This window comes from Channa argus, chromosome 19 (assembly GCF_033026475.1).
Source record: "Channa argus isolate prfri chromosome 19, Channa argus male v1.0, whole genome shotgun sequence".
Classification (NCBI taxonomy): domain Eukaryota; kingdom Metazoa; phylum Chordata; class Actinopteri; order Anabantiformes; family Channidae; genus Channa; species Channa argus.
The window spans coordinates 4,973,241-5,000,716 of NC_090215.1; the positions used below are offsets into that span (position 1 = coordinate 4,973,241).

Here is a 27,476-nt window from a genome sequence, read left to right on the forward strand (position 1 = left end):
CATTAGCCAGCTTTTTTTCTCTTAGACAGCTGCTTAATTTATTTTTAAAACTAGGAGAGGTCTCTTAGAGCTATTTATTGTTTTAACAATGGATCTCACAGGACAAACCTCGGTAACAAGAAACACCTGTCAGTATATACTTTTCACTTTTACAATACTTGTATTTACATTATGGGTCACAAACTGTGCTATATTCCACACAAATCTGTGTGGAAATACAATCAAGTAAAACAGAAATTTCTGAACTTTCATCTCATATTCATCTTGATCTTAACCACAAATGTATTTAGTGTACAGCAAAACCAAATAAAATGCCTTTGCCATTCCAAGACTTTCAGAGGAGACTGTACAATGTAAATACAATAAGTACTGATTATTGATTAAATACCATAAAAGCACACATCTGTTAACAAAACTGTCATTATAGAATAAAGGGAAATGAGACCTATGTACAATATTGATAAGTGACCACCTTCGGAGATCTACTGAATTAAACAGGTTCACCTGTAGCGCTGTTGCAGCCCCAGACCACAGGTTACATCACATGGGGACCATGACGACCACACTGACCACTGACAGCTTACCACACAGCTGGAGGTGTCACATGTGACTTGTCCATCTCTGCACATGCTGGAGGGGGAATTCTGACATTAGTGTTTTAACAGTATTGAGAAGTTCAGCACAACTTATTGAAGCAGTAGAATTTTAGTCAGCCCAGTATTTTAGAAATGTCAGTAGCTATTAGAAAAACAGGATGCTCGCAAAGTAAAAGAAAAGCCTGTGTCCTCACCATTGGGTACACTGATTCCTGCTTATTGTCTGTCCTGGTTGCAGTGTTTGGCCATCCCAGTGACAGACACATTGGCTGGCATTCACACATCGCCCTTCCTGAAGGTACAGACCACTTGCACAGCGACAGCCTGGAGAAGGACATAATGTATAACTTATCAATGTTTTAACTACCACTGAGTGTGAGATACTCCTTATAGAAAAAGCATCACATGGCATTGTCTCAATGTAGGTTAGTTGCTTTTAAAATTGTTTTGCTTTAAAGTCTAAATAATTTAATACTTTAGAAACTGCAAAAGCACCTAAACTGATATTAAACCTTACAGAATGTCATGTAGTTACATTGGCAAAGTTTCCAGTGCATTAATTATTTCTCATAGACCATTTTTATCATGGAACACCCTCCATCTCCAAAATACTCTATATATTTTTGACAACTATAACAATGACAAATTATTTTTAATATCTTAAATCTATACAACTATACAAAAGAGATGTAGAGACAATGTCAATCTTCAAATACAATTTGTGCCGTACCCAATACACAAGCCGCTGTGCAGTTGCTGTTCAAGCTTAGATTTGAGCAGGTCGGAGGACAAGGCTCGACTCTCCCAGCCTGGCAGTCAGCCTCAGTCACCAACACCATGCCATTGACACAACCTGAACAACCATGGAGTTTGTTAGTATGCCTACACAGAGCAAAGATGATACTCGGTTTACAGATTCAATCCAGGCACTGAGTACTGAAGTGTGGTCCCTTAAGTAGAAAAATGTATGTAATTGCTCTAATCACCATCAACTTAATTTACTGGTAAGAACTGTCACCTGTCTGTGTGCCAATGTCTTTGGTGCAGGGTTGGCTGTTGCAGCTCTGGCTCTGCAGGGTCATGCCCTGACAGTCCCGCCCACCATTTTTCGGAGGGGGAGCAGAGCAGGTTCTATTCCTCTGCTTGACTCCACCCCCACACTGGGCATCACAGTCTGACCACTCTGTCCACTCAGACCATTGACCGTTAACTACAGGAGGAGAAATAAGAGAATAAGATTCAAATAACTATTAATTAAGATGCTGGGCACTTGCGAAAGTTGCATCGGGTTTGAAGAAGGGACCTGGACATGCTCTAGGGAAGCAGGCTCGACTGTCAAACTGGGTGACACCACAGGCGCCGCCAGGCAGAGCCTCCCTCAGGATGTCCCTCTGCCGAAACAAAGACCCCAGACCACAGGACACGCTGCATGCACTCCAAGCCGTCCATGAGGACATGATACAGTCCACTAGAGGACACAACAGGTAAAGGTATGTAAAAACAGTTTTTTCCTGTTTGATCTCATCACCAGTTTTAAGGTATGTGTGAACCCACCACAGCCTTTCTCATCAGACCCATCCACACAGTCCTTCTGCAGGTTACACTTGCGGTCCAGGTTAACACACTCCCCACTGTCACATTGGAACTGCTTTGGTGAGCATGGGCTGGGCACCCAGGGTTGCTTGGGAGTCACAACGGGTCTGACTGTAATGCCTGGTGACAGATGGAAATAGCAATACAATAGCAGAAATGTATTCAGCCTATGTATGATATTTTATACAAATTACACATGAAAAGGACATTATATATACAAACATATCAATGACATCGTTTTACACATTTTATTTGCCATCCATTTTAAACTTATACAGCATTATGCAATAATTTGGTGCACTTTCAATGATTGTTTTATTTTTCAATTGTCAAAAATGCCCTTGCAGAAGTGGCCATAAATTTCAATACATTTTAACTTTACTTTCAGCATTACTGAGTAAATTAGTTTACTTTCCATTAATATCAAATTTGTTTGTAAAAGCTAAATTACTTATTAGTAATTATTAACTGCATTCCTCTGTATTTCCAATGACCCTGCCCCCTTACAGGATGCCGATACGTACCACAGCGTTCCTCATCTGATCCGTCCGAACAATCCTGTCTGCCATCACACACCTGTGCAGAGTCCACGCAACCAAATGACCAGCATGCAAACTGCCCCTCCACGCAAAGAACCCTGGGTAGGCCACCATCATGGGAGGTAGTGGTGAACCACAGGGCTGTAAATAAGTAGAAACAGAGGTAACAATAAATGTTTGATCTGTCCGGCAACAAGTTCCAGTGTGTTGCTCCATACTGTAGATCCTGTCTGGCTGCTGCCCCACTTTTAGTGGTTTGTAGACCAAAACTGAAACATTTCAGGCCATAAACTTACAGCAAGGCCAACAACACGAAGTGAAATTCAAATATGATCAATGGCTCACTTGTTGTGTTCTGGAGTACAGGTTGCCCTGTCACCCCTGATGTGGCCACACCAGGTAGACCGCTTTGGGAACTTGTAGTACGGAGGCCTGGGGCACCTGTTGTACTCTCACCGTGGAAACCTGGCCTCCCGGTGGAGCTGGTGGTGTTCTGCAACCCTGGAAATCCACTGGTTGAAGCTGTACCTGAACACAAAGAGCAGGAAAAAGAGAAAGAAATAAACACTTATTCAAATGAATAATAAAGAAGCAATGTAAAAACTGAGGAGGCCCCAAGTGTTCCTAATCCTAATCTATTAAATGTAAATAGTTTTAGGTACTTGATCCTATAATAGGTGGAAAACTTAGTATGAGGTGTGTGGCATGTCTCAGAAGCACTTGTGACCAAACATCACTGAGCTCTCACCACAGTTGATCTCGTCAGAGTCGTCCTTGCAGTCCGGCCGACCGTCACAAAGCAGAGAGACAGAGACACACTCTTCACTGTGTTGGCATGCAAACTGGCCCGACTTACATTGCTGCACTGTCACCTTCTTACCACCAGAAGGAGACGTTGTCACACTTCTGGGCGTCACGAAAAAATCTACAAGAGCAGAAGGAAAAGTTCATATTAATGGTGATCTCAGATTATTAGCACAGTTTTTTTTTCAGAAGAAGACTCAAAATTCAATGGTTTACAGATTAGTGAGATGTTTGTAAATCCAAGAATTATGATCAATATCATTTACTTCTGTATCTGTTAAACTTAACCTCCTCTGCAGCCAAGGATCTCCACACGCAGGTAGAAAGTATGTTTGAACTCTATAGGGAAGATACGCAGGTAGCGAGCTCTGACCAGCCGGTCGAGCCAACGGGTCACTGGGGTGCTGCCAACCATCCGCAACTCGAACACCTACAACCCAGCCAAGAAGACACTTACTGTTCACCAGTTATGAGACTTTTCTTCCCCAAGAATAACACAATAGGTTTTACTTTTCTTCTACCATGTTGGAATGTGATGATATAGCTTTGTGATGTGTGAGGATATAAACAAACACAGAAATCTCCTGAGTCTAAATTATTACAAATACCTTAGCAGGGCCACCAGGTTTCGTATTCTCAGTGTAATCTGTGAAGAGGCTGCTGTGCAGTGCATAGGCCAGACGGTATTCAGTGAGGTAACCCGACATGTGGTCACTGCCTTGCGTCACCACCCCCGATACCCATGTGGGTTCCAGAAGGTCAACCTGAAAATATGGCTGGGCATCTCTAGGCAAGGGACTCCATCCTGGCTCCATAACTGGACTACACAGAAAATAATATGTATCGTCCTGTTTCTGTATGCCTAGAAAAGGATTTAAATGCATGCAGATAACCACCGCTCACATGTTGGAGATGATGTTTAGTCTTCCAGCATCTGCAGGGTTGTTGTCACGATGTGAGGATGAAGTCAGCTGACCATATCGAATTCTCCCATCCTCCAGTCCAAGGGGAGAGGAGCAGATGTCTGCACAAGGATACATTTTAATATCATCCAAAACAGCCAGTTTGACAAACTGAACACAACACATTTCATCATTTGGCTGCAGTTCTTAAAGTGCGCACAAACAAAATGTCAGCTAAAATATCTTTTTATTTAAATTGTATTTCACTTACCCCGGTATCCTGGGCCGCCTTCCTGTGAATATATTAGAGAAGTAGTTTAGTCATCTTGATATGTACCTATACATTTTGGAGCAGTTCTATTGCTGGTATTCTTTTAGATTTATCTGCAGGGTATTTATGAATTAATTGTAGTACTTTGTAATGTTTGGGGTATCGAAAATGATGACATGCTTTGTTAACAACCATAGTCATCATAGTCATAATGTTCTACAGTATGTTTTTTAATGCTATTTTTGTATTTGTAGTATTTATATTTAATTAACCCTGTTGACATTTGCTAATTTATTAGTTTTAGGTTTAGAGCTTTTTAGAAAGAAAGGAAGGGATAATAAGATCATTTTCTACTAGTGATAAGCCATTAAATTAAGTCATAATTAGTCATTTCATTCAAATGCTTCCTTACACCTGGTGTTACTGCAGCATGGGTGACAGGAGACATGAATGGAGTTCTGAGAGGAGCAGGGGTGGGCGTGTATGGTCTGTAATGGCACAAAACAAGAAGGAGGAATAAATACACCTTCAAATCTTGTTTGACAACTTTACAGCATAAAGAAAGAGTAGCTGGATAACCACACAAATGAGTTAAAGGAGTTAGTTAACATAGTTTCTAGAAATGAAAGGAATCCTCGCCACCTGTCTGACTGGGTAGTAATGTTGTCGTGGAGGTGGCAGCCAATTTCATCTTCTCCTTTTGGACAGTGTGGGATTCCATCACAACGCTGTCCTACTGCAATGCATCCCCCTGGAGGGGGACAGGAGAACTGACCAGCTGGGCAGCTGCGTGGACTGACTGTTGTAGGAGAGGTCTGTGAACCTACAAGTAGGGAATAGTACAGCTAAATGAAAATTATTTTAGTTTGTGGCACAATGCCTGCGAACAGTAAACTGGCAAGTTGTCTTCATCTCAGGCATATGATTTAACAAAAAAGAAGTAGAAATGAATGTTAGATTGAGAAGCTCACCACAGTGTATCTCATCTGATCCATCCCCACAGTCATTGACTCCATCACACACAACTCCCAGTGCACCCGCTTGCACACAGCGACCGTTTCTGCACTGGAACTCCTTCATTCTGCAGCCATTGACTGGTGAGACCGGTGAGGGAGGAATTGAAGTAGTCAACCAGTGTTTCTCTAAAGGAGGGGAAAGTAGTGCATTTAAGTACCCAATTTAAGCCTAAAAACACCAACAATGTAGCATAAAAATTATCCATTAACCATCATCACAGCCCATTATCTCAAGTCGAAGGTAGATGCCATTATGAAAGTCGTGTGGCAGCAGACGGACAAACTGAGCTGAAACCATCCTGTCCAGTCTACTTTCAGCGATCCCTCGATCATCATGGTTACCAAGGAAAACCTGGAGCAAGGCAGATAAGACACTAATATCAAGACTTTAAAAAGTCTATGACAGAAAGATACTTGGGCTTGGTTTTATGTCTGACCTTGGCTCTGGGCAGGGCATCAGTGACAAGCTCTTTGTAAGTGTACCACTGTCTGCCATCCTGGCTGAACTGGATGTAAAAGCTGGTCACAAATGTGCTAAACACACCACCACCCTGAGTTAACAAGCCTGCAGAATGGTGAAGAGGCAGAAGACATTCGATTTATTTTACTAATACATGCTATGGAATTTCACTCATCCTTCACACGTCATTTTAGTCTGCAGATGTTCTAAGTTGCCTGTTTGTTTACCAGTGATGTTGTATGATTTCAGCAGGTCAATCTGTAGATAGGGGCTTTGTGTGTTGCTGGTGCGACCCACAGGGCTCCGCTGTGGTAGGTCTTTATAGTCTTCCGGTTCTGGACTCCAGCCCTGCAGACAATGATACACAGATACACCTGGTGTTCAACTGCTCATACTGAGACATTACAGTCTTGCATGTGGTACTGAGCTTATACGTATACACAGTGATCTTTGAGCTAAATGTGATCTTCAGCATGCTAAGATATTTCCACTGACCAATGATGTCAGATATTTATTGTTGACTATTTACAATCCTAGGTTAGCGTGTTCATATCTAGAACTAAACATAAATGATTGGGCCTGGTATACCTGTAGATCTCTGTTGGGATCCCACGCATGGAGGCGAGCTGCCTTAGGGGGGTGACCAGTCTGCTGTGACGAGGCACTAAAACTTGAGTCTGGGAGAGTTTGGACACCCAGAGGAGACCAGCACATATCTGAACATAGGGAGAGATGAGGTAAGCTTTCATAATAATGCCAGTGACAACAGATAAAATGCACTTTTATTGTGTAAGTGCATAACTAAGTGATCAAATGGAAAAGACAATAACCTCCCGGAGGAAGCGGGTATGTTGGAACCAGCGGTGTGGTGGTCTCTTCTGGGACAACGGTAGGGCTTTTTGTCACAAAAATGGTGTCATTTCCTCCTACATGCAGGGGCGGTGTAGAATAACACAACTGTCAGACAACTCGATCACTTCATGGATCATCATGTCATCTTTGATATATTGACAGTTCTGTCTCATTGACAACATTAGTGCAGTTCTATACATTGTTGTATTCAATATTACACACTAAGACATTCAGCATGTCATGATTTACCTTGACAGGAGCAGCACTGATCTCCCTCACCAGCAAACAGACTTTGGCCCTGAACAAACAATTTCTGATTCTTTACCACACACCAGGTCACTCACACAAATACTGTGTAAACAATTGATGCATATGTACTGTATACACATTACATGCATTCATAAATGCACGTGTGTCTGAAAAAACACATACAATACTCACACATGCACACAGAATTTCTCCTCTTACCTGAGGGCATCCAGTGACAGTGTATGGACAGAAGCGTGAACACTGCACTGTAAGGTTGGGTAGACAGTGACATAACTGACAGGGGTCTGACCTCCATCGGTCTCCCACAGCATGTGACTGACCTTGGTACTCACACTCATCACAGGGGTGTGTCTGACACCTGTACACACACAAAAACACGATAAATGTAAGCAGGAGGTGTGAGAATGCATATGTGTTTGCTGAGAAATGCTTGCATGCACTAAGACTTCAGTAACCCTGCGAAATGTTACAATCAGGAAAATTTGTTGGAGAAGGTTAAATTTTGAACTGACAAACACACACTCCCTGTAGGATGTTAGGAAACAGCCTAAGATATTTATGATAAATATATGTGAGAAGAAATGAAAAAATGATAAAGTAGAGAGTGTCAGTGAATCCCATGAGAAGAAGGCCACTAACCTGCGGGCTTTCCTGTAAATGCCTTTGCAAATTCTCCCATCTCCATGCTTGGTGGGGTTATTTGGGCTGCGGAAAGACCACTGAACACTCTGGACACCACAGGGCCCCAAACACTCTCCCCACTCAGACCACGATGACCATCCACAGTGAACTACAGTATGAAAAGAGTGCCTGTGTGTGAATGCTCAGGCTTTAGGCAAATAAAAAGCAAAACCCGAAACGTACATAAAGGTCAACTTTGAACTTGACATTGACCATACATTATGTATATGGACCCCGTGATTGACATACTCACCTGAACAGTCTGGATTGGGTTGACATCTTTGGGGCCTTCCTCTCTCGCAAACACATAGCTGACAGTCCATTTTTATCTGCTGGCCTGGCCAGTAGTGCACACCTACCACCTCACAGACACACTCCTCTTGTAGGACACACTGCTGTGTATGGCTCATGACCTGGCCCTCTGGACACCAGCAACCTGAACACATTTGTGAGAAAAGGAAGCTTGTGAGAAAAATTAGACATTATCTTCTTAGTAACATTGCAATGTCAAGGAACTGACCTGAGAAGCAAGTTGATGTTGGATCACAGGCTGTCCCGCTGCTGATGTGGGCACAAGACAATGGACAGGGTGCACAGCTGTGTCTCACCAGCCCAATGGGACAACTGTCATTGGCACATCCTTCATTAGGACAAGGCTCTGGAATGGAGTAAGAGAGAAAAGGAGGGTACTTTTTATCCTATTTACCATATCCGTGCTTTGGATTTAAAAAAAACATGTTTTCTAACTTTGTTTAGTAATAATCAAATGGTGCATGTTTTCAACAGATTTATGAATTCAATTATGAAATTAATAAAATTTGATGCAGACTTGGTCGAGACACACATGACACAAGACACAAATTTGTTTTACTAAATTCTATAAATACATCAAAATTACAAAAAGACATTTTCTCTATAACAACCACCATGGCTATGTGACTCCTACAAATACAGAGGGTATCAAACCTCAAAGCAGATGAGCTACAGCAGCAGAAAACCAGGGTGTCACTCCTGTCAGCTCAGAACAGGATATTAAAGTCTCAATTCACAAGCATGGATCCATCCAGCCTTCTTTTAACAGATTGGGTGGTGATGGTATTGTAATTGTATAGGGAATATTTTCTTAGCATACTGTTGGCCCCTTAGTCCCAACTGAGAATTGTTTAAATGCCTAACTGAGATTTGTTGCTGACCATGTCCTTCCCTTTTTGAGCACAGCATGCCCATCTTCTGATGACTACTTCCTGCAAGATAACGTGCCATGCCATGCCATCTCACGAAGCTAAAATATTATTAAACTGTTCTTGTGAACAGGACATTGAATTCATTTTACTCAAATGGCCTACACTGTCAACAGATCCCAGTCCAATACTCACCTTTGGGATGTGGTGGAACAGCAGATTCACATCATGGATGTGCAGACGATAAATATTCAGCAGCTGTGTGATCATGATCATGTCAATGTGGACCAAAAACTCTAAGGAATATTTCTGGCACCATACAGGATCTATGCCGTGAAAAAATTAAAGCGGTTCGGAAGGCAAACAGGGTCTGATCTTGCACTATCATGCACCTAATAAAACGGCTGGTGACTGTAAATGGTACTGTCTCATCATATATCATAGTTGAAAATATTTCAATGTACCTGATAAATTCGCCCAGCCATACTTTCAATCTCATTTATTTCTGTTTAACCTCAGTTTACAGGCAGTTCTTACTGATTTCCATGGCTAAGTTGGATGGTTCAGGGAGCTGAAAACAGTCTCGACCTCCATAGCGAGGGGGGATGCACCCTCTATGTCGAACCTGGATTCCACCACAACCACTGGAACAGTTGGACCAGCTCACCCAGGGCAGCCACTGACCATCCACTGAAGACAGAACATCAAATTTTAATAACAAATACAATATAATACATTTACAACTGTACAGTAAATACAAACTTTCTGTTTATTTTATGTCAAGCTTCCTACCTGGGCAGGTGGTGTTATAGCACTGCTGTCTCTGAATGTCCTCTCCTCGACAATGCCGCAGCATATCTCCTGGGGGGCAATTTCTCTGCCGGCTCATGGATCCTGTCCCACAGGACGTGCTGCAGGGGCCCCATGGACCCCAAGAGCTCCAAGTTCTACAGCCCTGCTCATCTGTGGGCTTTCCAAGTGGGGCTAGTGAGACATCTGGACAGTCTTCCACACCATTACAAACCTGGAAATATGATGGTGTTGAACAACATATATTAAAACAGGACTTCACCACAACTAACATCAGTAAAGGGATAGAAAGATTTTAAGGATTCAATTATCTTACATAAACTTTGGTAAAAGTCTAGACAGCTAAAAGTATTTTATAGAGAATCTTCCGCATCTACATCTTCAGATTTACAAACATGGGTGGTGGTGGATGAGTGTTTAACTTCCCATGTGCACAGGCTAAGTGTTATAGTTATTGCAGGAAGATGTACCTTCAATCTTCAGATGGAAACAAACTAAAAACATTAGCTTGCTATTTGTGTCTCATTTGTAACAGAAAAAACAGCACCTACCATGTTGAAAGTGATACAGGAACCATCCAAACAGGTGAATTCAGGGCAAGAGGAAGTTGTGTTCCTTCTGCCAGGAGGAACTGGTAAGACAGTTTTATCTGGAAAGAACGAGATGTAAAAAAGTATTTGTATACACACCTTCGTAGTACTGTTCTGTTTTGAGTTCTAAATCTTTGTTACTCTCTTAGTTAATGTTTCCCTTACATCTATCTCTCGCCTCTCATTCTACTTATATCATGAGAACTCACCACACACCAACTCATCATCCCCCAGTGGACAATCTGGAATCCCGTTGCACACTTGCGTCATATTCACACAGGTGCGATTATCACATGAGAAGCTGCCTGGACAGGGAGGTATTCGAGTAGAGCCTAGGAGACAAACACTTTGTCAATGTCCAGAAGTAAATCTTTAGACGAGACCAGGAAGGTCTTCGTGGTCAAAATCAAGCTTTTGTATTTAACCAACCGCAGTTGTCAACGCTCTCATCTGAGGCATCCCTGCAATCTAAAGTCCCATCACAAAGGTGCTGGTAGGCAACACACTGGCCCCCACTGAGGCAGGGCACCTGGCCGGGGCCACAGGGGGCAGTGCACTCCTGCTCATCGCTCCCATCCATGCAGTCTGTCTCCCCATCACAGCGCCAGGCCTGAGGCACACACTGCTCATCAGTGTCACAGCTGAACTCATAGGATCGACAAGCTGCAAAGGAAAATTAGAAATCTATAAGAATTTCAATTATAAAAAAAATTTCTCCCTCTAAAATTTTAAAATGAAACAATTACCTGAAGTCGGCACAGTCGGACTGAAAGGTGGAGGGGAATCTGTTGTGATAAAAGAAGAGCAAATGCTTTTCTTCTCATCCTCTCCACCTGCACAGTCTGATGTTCCGTCACATAGCTTTGTTGTGGAAACACATATGCCATTACTACAGGCAAACTGGCCAGGAGCACACGTCACTGCCACACAAAAGAGGATAACATGAGTTTTCAATTAATCTTCAATTACACTGTTACTGAACTTTTGTTTTCCCTACCTTTACGTGGACAGACAGCTTCATCTGTTCCAGATGGGCAGTCTCTGTGTCCATCACACACTTTGTCTACAGGGACACACTGGTCCCCTGGGCATTGAAACTCGCCTGGAGCACAAACACACCTAAAAGCAGCCAAAACATTAGACAATCCACCCTCAAATGGATTTGTGCTGGAAGTAGATTTTCAGATAATAAAAGTGTCAAGATTTGTGCTGCACAAATGCATTAAAACCTGCACCTATTTGAACAAGCTTTGCAATGCACATTTATGCATGCCAATCCGTTTGACCACTGAGTATCCCAAATACCAGCATTTGAAAAAACTAAAAACACACCCCCTCTCATCACTGAGGTCCCCACAGTCATCGTGTCCATCACAGCGGTGAAGGTAGAGAATGCAACGCCCTCCAGCACAAAGGAACTCTCCTTTATCACACACCACACCACAGTCTGGACAAGCACAAATACAGTCAATTACATACAGAGGAGTCCTTCAAGTAACACAATGTTTAAAAAAACTTTGTCTTGATTGATATCTTGTTTATTTGGATTTCTGATATAGCAGCATTGTTGATAAAGCAATGTTGACCTGTATTGAGTACGTGTTATGATGCTGCTGAGTACAATGTAACTGACAAAGTACCCTGCTCATCTGATCCATCAGCAAAGCCACAGTCCAGCCGTCCATCGCAGACATGACTGGCTGGCAGACACTTTCCGCTGGCACACTGAAACTCCCCCACAGGGCACAAGGGCACCGGGGTGGCAGGTCCACAGAACTCCTCATCTGATTGGTCAGCACAGTTTGGGTGCCCATCACAACGCAGAGCCAGGTTCAAACATGGGCCACTGCAGGGTTGGGAATAACTCACTTTATTCAATCCCAAAATGTTATGTTAAATGAGTTATATCCTTAACGCAAGCTCCAAAAAAAAAACAAAAAACAATGAGCATGTTTACAGTCTAGACTTTAGTGGTTAGTATGTATAGCTAGTAGTTAGTGTTACGTTAGCGTGTGCTAACATGCTAAAATGGATGCGTTTGTACAAGGAGCTACAGTTACAGTAAAAATGTCTTCGCAGACAACTTATATTATGGACCAAATAAGTAAAATGTGGACTTTTTAGTGGTAATATTAACGCTTAATACTATCTACAGGTTTTACTAGCATGTTTTAGGCATACGTTACTACATGTGTTATAACAGTTAGCCTGACGGTGTTAACATCCATACATTGTACCATATAATTTAGCTGTTAGAAACGTTACCTTATTGCAACAATACTAATAAAGTTAGCATGGTGTGTGGATGAAAGAGCAACCACACAACACTGCTACGTTTACAGCTACTAAAAATGTTTAGATGTTAAACTGCTTGATGTTAGCATGGCTACAAACATACATGCTAATAGTCACTGACGAGCACTGGGAGTTGTGCCTTCGTACTTGGATTATTACAGATTATTATAGAGGCTCCACAAAAACGCTTGGTGCTTGTTAGTGTAGTAGGTCTGCATTCACCTTGGTGTGCTGGTGCAGCGGAATTGGTCCGGAGAGCAGGTGGAGGGGCAGAGCTCATCTGAACCATCACCGCAGTCATCCTCGTTGTCACACACCCATTGAGACGGAATGCACCGCCCCCCGGCACAGGTAAACTCTGACTCTAGACAGGGAGGGGAGGGGGGAGGGCAGGCCGCACCCTCACACTGCCACACACCCTCTTCACAGGAGCTTCACACAAAGGGAAAGAAATTCACCAGACCCCAGTCACGTCCTTGGTTATTTTAAAAAGGAAGTAAGAAGGATAATAAAATGTTTTAAGCATTTGGCTGGACTCACCAGTTTTGGCAGTTTTCACTAATAGAACTTCCAGGTGGGAACATGGAGCCGTCCCGCTCACATGGACACTCAGTGGGAGCTATGCAGTTGTCCCCTAAGATAAAGATACAAGTTAAAATATGTAGAGTGGTTTGTAGTCGCCAACTGCTGAATGGTCAGAAATAGCAGACTTAGCATAAGAATTAGTGTGGTACATTTTTCTTACCATGTTGGACAGTGCCAGCAGGGCAGAAGCAGCCCTCCACACAGGGGAGGGTGCTACACTGGGAGTGTGAACTCTGCTGAACAGTGGGACAAAGGGAAGAGCAAGCTGGACCACATGAACTGTACACCAGCCCATCCTCACACTGGAGAGCTGCAGGGACAGTTTGAAGCAGAAAGTGAATTAAAGCCACCAAACACAAGTTACAGTATGCGCTGTGAGTGTGTGTGTGTGTGTGAGACATACGACAGAGCTCCTGGGACCTCCAGCGGATGTAGACCCCACGGCGGTTACACTCCTCAGCATAAGCAGCGATGGCTGTACAGAGACACTCGCAGTCGCCACCTGAGTCACAGCTAAAAAGACACGCAGAGACACAAAAATCTGTAAAACACTGTCAACAGTATGTACTGTAATGTCCAGCAATCCTATGACAACAAAAGGCTCTGAAGTTTTACTCAGTAGAGCTGTCAAGAGATGTGTTAAACCTGAAATGCACTTGCACCTTATGCATGAGAATGAATAAATGGATACAGGAATTCTGTTGATTGAAACGCAGTCTTACAGTGGCACAGATCTAAGTTATCATACTCTGTTTCCACTTGGTGGCAGAAATGGGCCACAAAAACAGCAACAGGAATAACTTTAGGGACACATTTTTGAAAGACATTTTCAAGATTTTCTTTGTTGATGCATTCACTCACCCACAAGCATCAAAGACACACCAGTCATAATACTGCTGAAAGGGGACCTCAGGGTGGCACAGAGAGAAAAGTTCCTGAGTCAGGACTCCACATCTTTTTCTTGCCCATGTCACTCTGTGGGGGTTTAGCTGCACAAAACAAATACATCCAAATTTAATGTTTCTGTAAATGTAAGTGTATAATTTGCATTTGTATAAATGCATGTGTTTCTGAACTTACAGCACAGGGGTCCCGGAGGTCCTGATCTTCCACGTCAGGGCAAGATGGACTGACCTTCCAGGAGTTTCCAAACAGCTCGGGTGTAGACTCCACGATGCCCTGCTGTGTCGTGAAGTCATTCTCCGTATCCCCATCAAAGTTACCACACAAGCCCTCAACCCTACCCTGCAGGTGGGCTGCCAGACGCACATACACACGCATACCTGGAAAAAAACGTGAAATCTCTTTACGCAATCTGTATCTACATCTGCAGACATAGTGTGAGCAATACTGTATTGTGTATTTCTATAATAAAGAAGGATTGGCAATAATGAAAAGAAAAACTGTGTTAGTCCTACCTCCATCCCAAAGCAGAGTGACCCCGAGTTGGGATGAGACAGATACAAACAGTCCAGCTCTTTCCAAAGTCAGACCACTGCCACTGTAGGACTTTGGTAGAGTGACTGGCATGCCGTTTACTGTTACAGCTTTACCTAAAGGATGGAGACAAAACACCTATGAAACCCAGCATTATCATCCAGCTTCTGCTTCTCTTGCAACACTACCTGTTCCTCCCACCTCTCAGCAGGTGTATGATGGTATTTCCCAAGCTGAGGGTGACTGACTTTGTGCATGTAACCCCGGTGCTCCCACAGGGCACATTTTCTGCTGTGACCCCGAACAAACCGCTCGTCTCCCTTGCTAGCACATACTGGCAGTCCCCCAAGAAAGAGTAACAGCGGCCGTCGAATGTCACATAGTGTGGATCACCAGTTGCCACACACACACCGGCACAACGAGACTGGCTGCAGTGCCAGCGACGGTTCTTACACACACTGAAGGAAGAAAAATAAAATTCACTGTGGTTCAGAAGAGTATATGTTCATGGGCTGTGGTTCAAGATGGCAAATGCATACATTACCATGTGTTACAGTCTTTAGTGATGGTGTCATTGGTGTAATAAAGTCGTCCGTTATGGTGACATGGGCACTCGTCAGGCAGAACACAGCGATCCTCCTAGAATAAACCAGAGAGTCATTCTTTCTAAAATATAAAGAATGACTATAGTTAAGATGGAGATAAATAAGTTGACTTTGACAAAAGTTCCACAAGCTGATTTTTTGAGAGCTTGAAAAAGTGTCTGTTTGGGTCCAGCAACTTAAAACATCATATTAATAACATAATTTAAGATTTTAAGATTCTTCTACTTTGTTAATCACTGATTTCACGTCATCAACAAAGAGGACCCCAAGTCAAAGATTGTAGCCATCACAGCCTAACATCAGTGGAGTGATTTCTACTGTCTAATGTTTGCAGGAAATGTATTTTGGATGTCTATGACTAGAAGTTCTGAAAGTTCTTGACCAGAAAAATTAACTGGATTTGGAAGGGGGTAGCACATAGGGGTGTAGTGGTTAGCTCTGTCGCTTAACTGTAAGATGTTTCTGGGTTTGAATGTGCTTGCTGGCCATGTGCTACAGTATCTGCAGATTGGCCTGAGGTGGCTATGACACGTACTGAGAATATACATCATCTCGTAATGTTAGTTGCATGTTATACAGCCATAACATTAAAAGGAACTGGTAATATTGTTGGGGTGGGGTCATCATGGCAAGAATTAATGTTGACCATGTCAGCAGGTGTCACAGCACACAGTGCATCGCAGCTTGCAGCTGCAGACCGGTCAGAATGCCTGTTTGACTGTTGCTTACTTTTCTGAATGACTTTTCTGAATAACACTAAAGAGATGCAAGGTCAGAGATGCAATTTCAAAAGGAAGACTCAAATTTTAATGATAGATATTTGAACATGTGAAAACTACAGATGAAACTATTTAAATTGGTTGTGGATGTTTTTTTTGCTTCACTAGTTGCCCATGTTTCCTGTATAAATTAGTGAAATAATGTAAAGGAGGAATCAATAACAATATGAAATACACCTGAGCTCCACCTTCCATTAGTCACAATGTCCAACTTTATTCAAACCAACTCTAAGGCGTCACTCACAAGTAGAACAGTTCCCTGGGGACAGACACAGTCAGACAAGGGCTCTTTGCAGCCCGACTGTGCAACACTGTATCCCTGCTCTAGGCCAGGAGGGTCCAGGCTGGAGCATGTGAGGAGGCAGGACCGTGGAGAGAAAACCAGAGAGCCTGGACATGGGTTCACCTCCTCACAGCGCTCCTGCGTGCAGTTAAACAGCCCCTGCTCACACACACTGTGAAGTTAAGAGGAGAGTGAGCAAGTCAGTCAGCACTGAGGTCAAGAGACACTATTACGTTTTACTTTACTGTTACTAAACTCTAAACAGTGACGGCAAAACGAAATGAGGCAATGACAAAATGTGCTAAGAGGTGTAATGAAAATCATGTCTATACAGGGGCAAGACTCTGAATGGATGTATTGTATGGCATATTTGATGTCAGTGCAATAATTACACAATCCTCATTTCACATTTCTTAATAGAAGCTAATGAGGACAAAGGTAAGTACAGGGATAAATCAACACAATGAAAAGAAATGATGGACAAAAAGGGCGACGCAGTGCAACTGGCCACACACGTACACATTCAATAAAATCCTACAGGCACGTGTTTACTTAACTTTGTTCTACAACTGTTCTGGCTCAATCATTAACTCCTGATTCATATAGTGATGATCATTGACGCTATGTGGTGAAGAGATGCAATGAAACCAACCTATCCTGTTAAAGGGAGCAGGAACATAGGTTGATTTCATTAGAACTCTTACATCACCAGGGATTCACTGCATAACATGTTCCCATACACACAGGCAATTGAAGCTTTTTAATGTGGCTGCAGTATCATACAAAATATTCATATTCTCCCCATGCTTGTGTGGGCTTTCTCTGGTTACTCCCGTTTCCTCTCACACTCCAATGACATGCGTGTTAGGTTAGTTGGTGACTCCAATTGCCTGTAGGTGGGAATGTGAGTGTAAATATCTGTCTGTCTAGACTGGCAACCTGTCCAGGGTGGACCCCGCCTCTCACCCTGTGACAGCTGGCATAGGCTCCAGGCCCCTGCAGCTTTTACCAGGATAAGGGGTTACTGATAATTACTCCCACTGGGGGAATATGAAGCGATTTCAAGTTTATCAAAAACTGATCACCCCCATGGAGAAAATAATACAACCAAATGCAAGAATTCATGATGATGTAGTTGTGTTGTACTGACCGTGGTGAAAACGTGCTTACTACCTCTGATTTTTTATCACAACTGCCACATGATAAAAGCAGCATGCAGATAACCACAACCGAAGGTCATGCTTTTATGATGAGCTGTAAAACATCTACGCAGTTAGACCAGTAAAAGTCTATGCTAAATGAACCTCCAACATGATGTGTCTTTTTCACAGGTTTAGGGTCTTTGCTGTCTTTCGTAGAAAAAGTCTATCTGAATAGTTAACCTGTGAAATTAGTAAAATTCTGTCGTGAAGAGTCAATTAAGTTTCTGTGAAAAAGCTGATCTAAGTGACAACTAGAAAACTTGGTTGGCTGGTTTGCAACAAGGTACTTGACAGACTTTGTTAAAAAATATGATCAGTTTCAACAGGATGAAGTTTAGTATTTTAGCCAGATAGTAAGTGAGTTCTTCCATAGCACATACCAGTTATTACAGTTGTTTTGTATAACAGCACCAGTTTGGTACATCTTTTCTCCTTGCATACAGGGGCACATGGGGATGGGGACACACTGGCTTTGGTGGTCCTGCACTAGTCCTGGTGGGCACTGGCATCCTGGAACACACATCCTAAGGCCTACTCCACCATTGTTATCACAACTCCAGGCCAGCCGCAGGTCTGAACAGGAGGTCCCACATGCACGGCCACATTCCTGGTACACCTGACCCCCTGAACACTGCACCGCTGTGGGATAATAGAGAAGACAAAATGACTTTGGTAGGATGCTGGATTCTGTTTTCTCAGTCTTGACATAGCAATACTTGGTTCCCTACTGGGCTTCAACTAGGTCACCCTAACCGTAAACCGAAGACTAGCCTGGATGTCCAAGCTGGTTATGGTTGTACTAACAAACAAAATAAATGCAACAATGAGCAGCAGAAGACCACGTTTGTAGCCCCTTCCTCTTATTTTAGTGACAAAGACACACAATTACTTCACATTATTCAATTCACTCCAGGAAACCTGGGCAGCTTAGTAGCTGGTGGCATCCCCACTTACGGCAGAAGGTTTGGTTGCGCCAATGGACTGCGACACCCTCCTGAGCACAGTGTTGGGCATAGGCGGTGAGGACTGTGCAGTGACAGGACTTCTGTGGTGCACAGCCACAAACCTCTGACAGACAGAGACGGAAATAGAGCTCCCTCTCCACCACATCATGACACATCTGCAGCATAAGGTATAGAGTATGAGAATTAGCTCAATTCATCAATTTTTGATGATGAGACAAATGAAAAGAAATGCATGTCTGGGACAGCAGCAGAATTAACATGTGTCATACCTGGAAAACAGGGCTGTGTATAATGGAGCACACTGATTCTGCATAATGTCTCCTCTGGGTGTATGTGGTGCAGGGATCAGGTGGAGCCCCACTAGGTACAGTACAGTGCTCTGATGTGAATTTCCCTGCAAAGGATGACACACTGTTCTCCACGTCTCCTTCTGGGGTGGTAAAGTCATCATGCTGGTTCCAGGTTAGTGTTCCACACAGGCCACGCACCTTAAATCCAAATTTGATATAAAACTGGGTCATTTGTATTTAGTGCAGCATGACTGATCCTTGAAAAGGCAGAAGTGCCTCTCTACTACTAAAATTTTGTTTGAGCCATGATGGAACACAAAGCTGATGAACTATTTGAAATATCACCTTGTTCGAAAAGCCAGGTTGCAAGATGATGACTGCAAAGGGTCCCTCTAGGTACCAGAGTAGCTGAGCTCCAAAAGTCTGGATGAGGAGAAATGAAGAGGAAGCCCTGCGCACAGCCAGGTCCCCTGTGACCACAGGCAATGTCTCCCTCTGGCCATTCAATATCACTGTCCCTGAATGAACAATATCAACTGTACTGTAAGATTTCAGTAGGCAGGTAGCAATATGAAGACTTCACAAATTAAAAAAGATCATTTTGATCTATTATCAAGTTTTAAAACTTCTGGTAAATAAACAGTAGCATATTTACAACAGACTTGGATCATTAGCATTTATTTTGAAGTTGTGTCTAATACTGACTCCCCTTTTAGCTCTGGAATGGTCCCCACCCAGTCCTGAGATATCTGACTAATGAGCCATATGATCCACTACAGGTTGTCCCTGTCTGCCACCTGTGATTTGTTGCTTAAATCAGCTACCTGCTTCAAACACAGACGACTAGTCAGGTCACTAACCGGTGTCTGTGATGGTTGCTGTGGTGCGGAGTGCTGTGACTGACATCTCCTTTAGACAACCCATGCCTCCTCCTGCTGTACATTCTCCACAGCGCACATTCACCACCAGCTTCCTGTCAACAAAGTCCTGAACACACACCAGAGAAAGTGCTGGTACATACACAAATGCAACTTGGTGAGAACTGTGTGCATGTTTTCATTTTATGTCTCACCTCCGCAGCGATGAAAGGACAGTCTGCTCCCTGTAGTGAATACCTCTTTTTGTCAAAGGTGGTCACCTGTAGCGCTGCCATCAGGCTACATTGGGCTGCACACTTTTCATCACTACACTGCCACTGGCCTGCTTTGCACACACTGGCAGCATTTTAAACAAGAATGGTTAGTGTCAAAGGAAAAATGAAGGAGCCAGAGACACAGGTAAAAGACACACACACACACACACATTAAATTCAACCTCACCAGGTGTTGCATCGGTGCTGTATTCTGTCTCCTGACTGGTAGATGCGTCTGCGATGGAAACATGGACAATCCTCTCTTTTTAGACAGAGTCCCTGGTGAAGGTAGAGCCCTGGAGGACACTCACAGCCCCCCACACATTCATCCCTGCACTGGCTAACGGCTGCAGCATGCCCTGTGGGTTGGGGAGATGCACAAGTGGAGGGACAGGAGGACACACAGTCGGAAAATACCTGACCTCTGGGACAGACACGATCTGGAAAGACAGACCAAAAAATGAGTTAAATAAGTTAAAGGACCATACCAATTTTTTTTATGTTTCACCATCTTTCAAACTTCACATTTCAGTCACTTGAAGAAGACTTTGACTAGTTGTAATTTATATCGCAATGTTTACTGGCAGAACATTTGATTGGAGATTGACACTCGATTAGAGCAAACATTTTATTGCCTCTCTTTTCTTTTTTAGATCTACCATTGTGCTGTAATATAAACGTGCAGCCATAGTGGCTACTGTTCAGCAAAAACTGAATGACCTCATTATAATATGTTCTTCTTGAAGATGGAACATTGTCTGTCATAAATCAAGCGTCTATGAGCCAAGTGGTTGCTCAAGCGGTCATATATTATTACCACAACGAGTGGCTGTCCTCCACATTATGATGACGTGCTGCTGGGCACATTCTCGAGCATAGCTGGCCAGAGTGTCACACACTGCACTATCCCTTTCTTTGGGTGGCAGGCTGCAGTACAAGTAGAGACAGGTGTCGACATATGCTGCTGGGTCCAACTAAAAGACAAAAACATATCACTTTTACCAGCAAAGCTTCATTGAATAGCAAGTAAAAGTCGTTCTACTACAATCACTAGAGTCTCCATAGTCAGAAATGTATAAATCCTGTGCAAATTGATTTAAACCCACAGAGCTGCACAGGACTGATATGTTCACCTAATAAGAGGCAGAAAATATGTATGAATAATTATCTGTGTGATGGGATGAACAGAAAAGGCACATATATTAGGGAAAATCTTTTTTGTGATTGAATGCATCATATTAATACTACATGTCAAAAGGCCAAGCAGTACCTTCACTAATATATTCACGAAAAGCAGTTTGTAATAGTGACCTACATCTTTCAAAAGGATTTCCTGGCAAATCTGAGTCGATGGAATTCAAACTAGTAAGTTAGCACTTCCACTAATACGCAGCTGTTGGCACTTTTATCTACGGTGCTTTCATTACAATTAATCTGTTGTTTAAACAGTCCCATGGCTTAAATCAATATGAGTCATTCCTTGGAAATGCTCTAACAATTGACACCTGGCAAATGATTTACCACAAAGACTGTTTTGATTTACAGCTCATTAAACCTATTAAAGACTTGGCATTTAAAACACTTTTTTAACCTAATGTCCGAAAGTACCAGGGAATCCAGTACAGACCAAACAACAAACAGATGTCTGACCTGGAGATGGCAGTGTGTAAAGGGGTTTTCCAGGAGTTGGTGACACACAGATTCTGCCTCTCTACGCAGAGCAGGGTCTCCTGAAACATCACAGCTGTGACCTAGTTCAGCCGCATCGCTGCATCCCTAAGAACACAGAGACAGAAAGATTTAATGACTGAGGTGCATCTGAGAAATGTACTGCCAGTTATGTTAAATCCAGTAAAGTTTCACATCTCTGAATTCATATTAAAAACTGTTAAAGCTGCCAGTCTGCCCAAAAAATGATTTGTGTTTGTTTGGTCATCGGCATTTACATTTTTGCATAACCTTAAACCACTTTCATAATGTGCTTGCTATAAGTGATGTTCAGACACCACACAAAAATAGTTGTTTGCATAATTTGCAAAAGAGACAAATGCATTGAATGAATGTATTTGTTGCATTACGTCATTCTGTTGGTCAGGAACTCTCCATGAGTTACCAAAGCTGGCCGCAAACCGAGACACTGTTCCAGTCACGGTGGTAAAATCATCTATGAAAGAAGAAATAAACACATTGGTGCATCTGGGCAGTAGTGACTATGTTTAAATTCGAACAAAGGCTGTGCCAAAGGTCAAAAGAGAATGACCAACACCTATCCAATTATCATGGGTGAGCTGATGTTTGACCAGCACTCTGCTTTAAGGTGCTTCCCTCACCATCCGCCTTGTTGTTGTAGACTCCACAGAGGCCCCTGGTGGCTGCGAGGTGCTCAGCGGTGACTGTCACATAGACTATGTTGACCAGGTCAAACTTCACTCTGACTCCCAGGCCGCTCTCCACAAACACAAAGTCGCCCAGCCAATGGACACTGACTCCTGTAAGACGAAGAAGTGCTGGTTTTGCAGTGTTGTGACTTAAGAGCAGGCCACATGTGCAAGGTCAGTAAATGTTTTTGCTAATGGGTGAGGAAGAGGACATCAAATAAATGCAACCAATTATTTGAATATGAAAACCCAACAGTGTTCTGTTTGTGTGTACAATGGAAACAAGTAAGTAATGCTTTAAATAGTTTACCATTCTGGAAAAGCGGTTCTCCATTTGAAACCAGCTGGTTGTTCAGTGTTAAGTTTTGGTGAGAAATTGAAACTAAATCTAGACCCAGCATCATCCTCAAATCCTGAGAAGAACATTGACAGACACATAAAAATACAACACATCTTACTTTTAAATAATTAAGTACTGCAAAGAATTTGTCACTAATAACACAGTTTTATGAACTGCATCGGTGGTGGAATCTACCATATTTCTTACCTTTCTGCAGTCTCCTCTACCATCACACACTGTAGTAATATAGACAGCCCATGTCCCATCAGAAGATGAGGCCAGTATGTAAGTACATCTGCCCTGAAAGTGGAAGTGCTTCCTGTCAAAGCTGCGGTAGTGAGCTCCACCCCAGGCCATGCAGGTGGCCGAACCCTGAGGCACCCTGATGCTGCCCAGAAGACCACTACGCACCAGTGGGGAAGACTGGGCATCTGGAGGGAGAAGACACTGCTGTCTTGATGGAGGTACAAAGTATCAGATTTCTAGGGATTTGCAGCATAAGAACATGGAACTTCTATACAAGTCAAAAATAAAATGCATAGAACACAGGAGTGCATGTATGTGTTTATGCTTTCTGACCACGTAGTAGAGTGTAGGTGCATGATAAGCAGGTCTGGTCGGAGGCATTTCTCCAGCTCAGTCCCCACAGGGTGCTGCAGCAATGCTCCATGGGCATGAGGGAGGAGTTGTGAATTCCAGGGAACTCCTCACAACTCCAGGTAGAGTAGCACTGACCACGCACTCCCACACCTGGCAAGACAGGAACAGAGAAATGAGGTGGGAGGGTGAGAAGGAGAATAAATAAACATGCCATAGAAATTCACAGTTGAGTCGCTGTTTTAGTAAGAAGTAAGAAAAAGAACCTGAGAATACAATAAAACACGTATGAGTGGAAAATGAAGCCTTTACTGTGTAGTGTCTCACTTAACATGTAAGAATGATGTACATTTACTGTACATGGATGTGATTAGTTGCTTTCTTGTCCTCACCCTCAGAACAATGTGGTCCGCCCCAGCCCTCGCAGCATGTCCTCACTGTTTTGTTCACCATCTGGCTCTCCATCTCTGGGGGTCTGAGGTGGATGCATACATCACAGTCAATGATGCCTAATATCTTATTGTATTAATTGTATTAATTTGACAGAGACTCGTAAATGGAGTTAATGCCTAATACAGATACATCACGTTACCATAAATGAATCACCTACAACACTGAAGCCTCCAGCTTGTTCTGGTGGACAGTGATCAGCTTGGCAAAGAATGTATTGGCCTTAAAGGGCAGGTGTCAGAACAAATAGTGCTTCAACGCTTGCTGAATAAGGACACACGGGGGGCTGTGTGGCCCCAGACCCTTCAGATTTGCTCATGCTCAAACTTCAGCTGATCGGCATCTAACATATGATGATCTAATAAATCTTTAATAAGACATATCACAAACAGACATTGTTTAATAACCCTATTAAGTCCTGCCTTTTATTTCTTGTCCTTTAATTTCATCCTGTACAGGCTCCAGGGTTTTTCATTTCACCCTCTGCACATGTGGCCCTTACCAGTAGCAGTTCATATTGAAGTGGTAGCCAAATCCCTCACCCATAACACTTTAGTCCTGAAGGAAATCTTATCTGTGCAAATGTTTAACCAAGGTGTTTTTTTCATTTCATCAAAACCAATTAACAATACTGTTGTAATGCTTTTAAAGTTAGTAAAACCTCTGTAATGAGCTGTGAATGAACTGAGTGACTGTGCCTTTCCAACCACTGGCCTCCCATACATCAGTGGGGTTTTCACTTACTTGTACAAGAAACATGATGCTTTGGGCCCCTGTTGCCTGTAGTATAGTGCAATGCCATCATCACTGCCGTGACTGACACGCATCCTGTCCACATCGAGTCTCCAGTCCTGGGTGTTATACCGATACACCTCAGAACAGCTTACTTCAAGTTGGAGGCGTGGGGACAGGACTCTCTCCACTTTCTCCTGCACCATGTGCTCACACCAGTGTCTGCAGCACAATGCAAATATTCAATTACCTCTCTAAAACATGTTGGTCTGCATAAAAATACTTCAGATTAATCCTCCAGAATCCCATGAAAAACCAGACATGTAACCATATTCTTCATGCAACAGGTCTAGAATAAGGTGGAAAGATTTATAAGACCTAGATTTATAAATTCACTTTAGTTCAAACTCACTAAATAAATTGCAGTTGTAGTTTGTATATGTACTATAGTGAGTATTTAAAGGGGAAAGTGAATTGGTGAATGGGTTAGTGCTTGAGAAGTAGATGCCTGTGTACTATACTTTCTATCAAATGTGCTAAATCGTACTTTGACTGATCTGAATCATACTCACCCCATTCCCATCACTCTCTGCAGTCCAAGTAGTATGAGTAGTAGTGTCTCCATGACCCTCTCCTGAATATTTGTGCTTAAATTCCTGTTCAAAAGTCTATACAGAATACACATTTTATGTATGTGAATGATCAAATACTTGCAATACATTATACACAGTTTTTAATCTTGTTGCCGCAGTTAACAAAAGCCGATCTTACCTTAGATGAGCTTTAGAGACATCTCTTGATTTATGCCATAAAATGTCTTTGGCTTGCTAATTAATATTTCGGTTTGATGTTTACTTTATTATGTCCAGCACAATGTGATACAGTCCTCAGTGAAGATATCCTTTGTCTTATAAGGGGAGTGCAGCCCCAGATGCAGGGTTTTAAATGTGGGGGGCAACTCATGGGAGGTACAGTAGCATCTGAGGCTGCTGCTATTGGATATTACTGCCGGGGTCACAGCTGGGACGATAGACATTGGTCACCGGACCTGTGACAGACACATGCTCTGAACTCGCCCCGTCAAACTTTACAGGACACTGACTGCGGGGGGGGGGTGGAGCCTCAGTCGCAGAATAAAGAGATGTTTGTCAGGGCCTAATCCTGTAAAGAGAGACATTTTAGGAAGGATGATGGGAGCATTTATTCAATGAAGCATGTCAACAGAGACAAGGACTGAAGCGTTTTAGACTCACCAGCATCCCAAGTCTGACCTTCTGACCACAAAGCAAGGAGGCTCAAACACAGCTGTCACCACAGTACACTTTAGCTTGAGGTCAGAGGAGAAGAATGAGAAGCTACTGATACCACAAGGTTTTTGGTTTTAGCTAGTCTAACGTCTTTATTTGGTTATGTTAAATTTCAGATTAATTTTAAATACTAGTTTTATTTTAAATTTTAGGTTATTTAATTTAGGTCACATTACATACAATATTTGGTAGCATTGAATCAAATGCTTGGGTTAGGCATCAATAGGTTTCGCCCAACACTGCAGGAACCTTGGCCCATTCCTCCAAACAGAACTTGGACAACAGAGTCTGCTTTGTGATCCTCCTTGCACAAACCTGCTTTTCAATTCAATTCTCAAATTCTCTGTTAGATTGAGGTCAATGTTTTGTGATGGCCACTCTAAAATCATTACTTTGTTTAACTTTAAGCCATGTTGTTTCAATTTTGGAGGAATAGTTCAGATCATTTTCCTGCAGAAATGTCATCCAAGTTTAGCTTGCTGGTTACTGTCTTTAGATGATGTTTCAGAATATGAACATGACTCCACTTCTACATGGTACCAACAAATTAAAGAAGTGCAGCAGCCTCTCTTACAGCAAAACACATCCACAATATGGCAGCATTGTGATATCACACCTATGTGTAGCATATTTATTGTTATAGCTTTACATTTTCCCATGATGACAAGTGAAGTGTTTCTCGGTCTGAAGAGAAGCAGCAACAGGTGCTGCCCCACTTAACAACCATTTATGACAGTTAGCTAGTTTGAAGTCTCTAAAATCATTATATCAATTTATGAAACTTCCTGACTGTTTAAATAGGTAGTGAACTTACATGTATTTGATCCTAACTGACTTGCCAACATGTACGTCTCTGGAGTGGTATGCATGTATTAAGATATATAGATATATAAAATTAACATTGAAATAATAACACATTCCTTCAGTTCAAAATTGTATTTTCCCACAAGGTTCCATACTGTTATATCAGTAAAGATAGTGCTATGGCAAATTTGGTAATTGCTAAAATACATATTCTGATCCGCATCTACAGGAAAAAGTGTAATAAATTAAAATTCAGGTTAATATCTTGCATGATACGGTATGTTGCACAACACACCTACAACACCAAGACACCCATAAATATAAAGCAATCAGGACCTTTGATCAGTAAGACACAAATTTACACCAGGCATTTCATATTTTACAGTACATGAGCCCAAAGCCATTTGGAGTTATGAAAGTGAGGAAATGCAATTAAAAAAGATAGGGAGAGGTAGGCAACATTACACACACCATGGGTGACCCCAAAACCTTATCTTTATACTCCGCAAAATGCCAGAATAGCACAACAGGTCTTATCACTGATAAGGAGTAAAGAAAGTCTTTGTACTGCTTTGTACTGTATATTTCTGTTTTTCTTGCCTAATGGCTTTTATGTATTGTACTTCTACTTGCTTTTTGTTGCAAGGAGCAATACAAATAAACTTGCCATGTTCTGCAGGATTAATGATCTCAAAAGGGCACCTGTTATTTCATCATATTTACAACCCTC

The 27,476-nt window shown here is 42.5% G+C and overlaps 1 protein-coding gene across 1 annotated transcript in view; it reads right to left on the reverse strand.

The window, feature by feature from the left end:
- Positions 1-25,212, reverse strand: part of sspo (SCO-spondin) — a 62,608-nt gene extending 37,396 nt beyond the window's left edge. Inside the window, exons 1-62 of the mRNA XM_067486999.1 lie at positions 25,208-25,212; positions 24,648-24,857; positions 23,846-23,928; positions 23,436-23,606; positions 23,064-23,287; positions 22,827-22,929; positions 22,469-22,627; positions 22,217-22,302; positions 21,789-21,914; positions 20,956-21,112; positions 20,326-20,578; positions 20,079-20,220; positions 19,867-19,993; positions 19,352-19,524; positions 18,986-19,204; positions 18,706-18,871; positions 18,132-18,390; positions 16,511-16,721; positions 15,427-15,521; positions 15,084-15,340; positions 14,864-14,998; positions 14,526-14,728; positions 14,307-14,434; positions 13,849-13,958; positions 13,606-13,755; positions 13,401-13,494; positions 13,083-13,292; positions 12,206-12,411; positions 11,898-12,012; positions 11,563-11,684; positions 11,312-11,485; positions 10,995-11,228; positions 10,775-10,897; positions 10,527-10,624; positions 9,958-10,189; positions 9,703-9,855; positions 8,505-8,642; positions 8,238-8,420; positions 7,943-8,093; positions 7,502-7,661; positions 7,283-7,331; positions 7,012-7,107; positions 6,770-6,897; positions 6,409-6,529; positions 6,159-6,286; positions 5,932-6,073; positions 5,677-5,847; positions 5,348-5,528; positions 5,118-5,193; positions 4,706-4,727; positions 4,436-4,556; positions 4,141-4,354; positions 3,821-3,962; positions 3,477-3,653; positions 3,074-3,256; positions 2,714-2,869; positions 2,151-2,309; positions 1,900-2,064; positions 1,615-1,806; positions 1,327-1,449; positions 791-920; positions 505-630 (exon numbers count right to left, since the gene is read on the reverse strand). Coding sequence (XP_067343100.1) covers positions 505-630; positions 791-920; positions 1,327-1,449; positions 1,615-1,806; positions 1,900-2,064; positions 2,151-2,309; positions 2,714-2,869; positions 3,074-3,256; positions 3,477-3,653; positions 3,821-3,962; positions 4,141-4,354; positions 4,436-4,556; positions 4,706-4,727; positions 5,118-5,193; positions 5,348-5,528; positions 5,677-5,847; positions 5,932-6,073; positions 6,159-6,286; positions 6,409-6,529; positions 6,770-6,897; positions 7,012-7,107; positions 7,283-7,331; positions 7,502-7,661; positions 7,943-8,093; positions 8,238-8,420; positions 8,505-8,642; positions 9,703-9,855; positions 9,958-10,189; positions 10,527-10,624; positions 10,775-10,897; positions 10,995-11,228; positions 11,312-11,485; positions 11,563-11,684; positions 11,898-12,012; positions 12,206-12,411; positions 13,083-13,292; positions 13,401-13,494; positions 13,606-13,755; positions 13,849-13,958; positions 14,307-14,434; positions 14,526-14,728; positions 14,864-14,998; positions 15,084-15,340; positions 15,427-15,521; positions 16,511-16,721; positions 18,132-18,390; positions 18,706-18,871; positions 18,986-19,204; positions 19,352-19,524; positions 19,867-19,993; positions 20,079-20,220; positions 20,326-20,578; positions 20,956-21,112; positions 21,789-21,914; positions 22,217-22,302; positions 22,469-22,627; positions 22,827-22,929; positions 23,064-23,287; positions 23,436-23,606; positions 23,846-23,928; positions 24,648-24,857; positions 25,208-25,212 — 9,347 coding nt within the window. The remainder of the gene's footprint in view (positions 1-504; positions 631-790; positions 921-1,326; positions 1,450-1,614; positions 1,807-1,899; positions 2,065-2,150; positions 2,310-2,713; positions 2,870-3,073; positions 3,257-3,476; positions 3,654-3,820; positions 3,963-4,140; positions 4,355-4,435; positions 4,557-4,705; positions 4,728-5,117; positions 5,194-5,347; positions 5,529-5,676; positions 5,848-5,931; positions 6,074-6,158; positions 6,287-6,408; positions 6,530-6,769; positions 6,898-7,011; positions 7,108-7,282; positions 7,332-7,501; positions 7,662-7,942; positions 8,094-8,237; positions 8,421-8,504; positions 8,643-9,702; positions 9,856-9,957; positions 10,190-10,526; positions 10,625-10,774; positions 10,898-10,994; positions 11,229-11,311; positions 11,486-11,562; positions 11,685-11,897; positions 12,013-12,205; positions 12,412-13,082; positions 13,293-13,400; positions 13,495-13,605; positions 13,756-13,848; positions 13,959-14,306; positions 14,435-14,525; positions 14,729-14,863; positions 14,999-15,083; positions 15,341-15,426; positions 15,522-16,510; positions 16,722-18,131; positions 18,391-18,705; positions 18,872-18,985; positions 19,205-19,351; positions 19,525-19,866; positions 19,994-20,078; positions 20,221-20,325; positions 20,579-20,955; positions 21,113-21,788; positions 21,915-22,216; positions 22,303-22,468; positions 22,628-22,826; positions 22,930-23,063; positions 23,288-23,435; positions 23,607-23,845; positions 23,929-24,647; positions 24,858-25,207) is intronic.
- Positions 25,213-27,476: the final 2,264 nt, after the last annotated feature.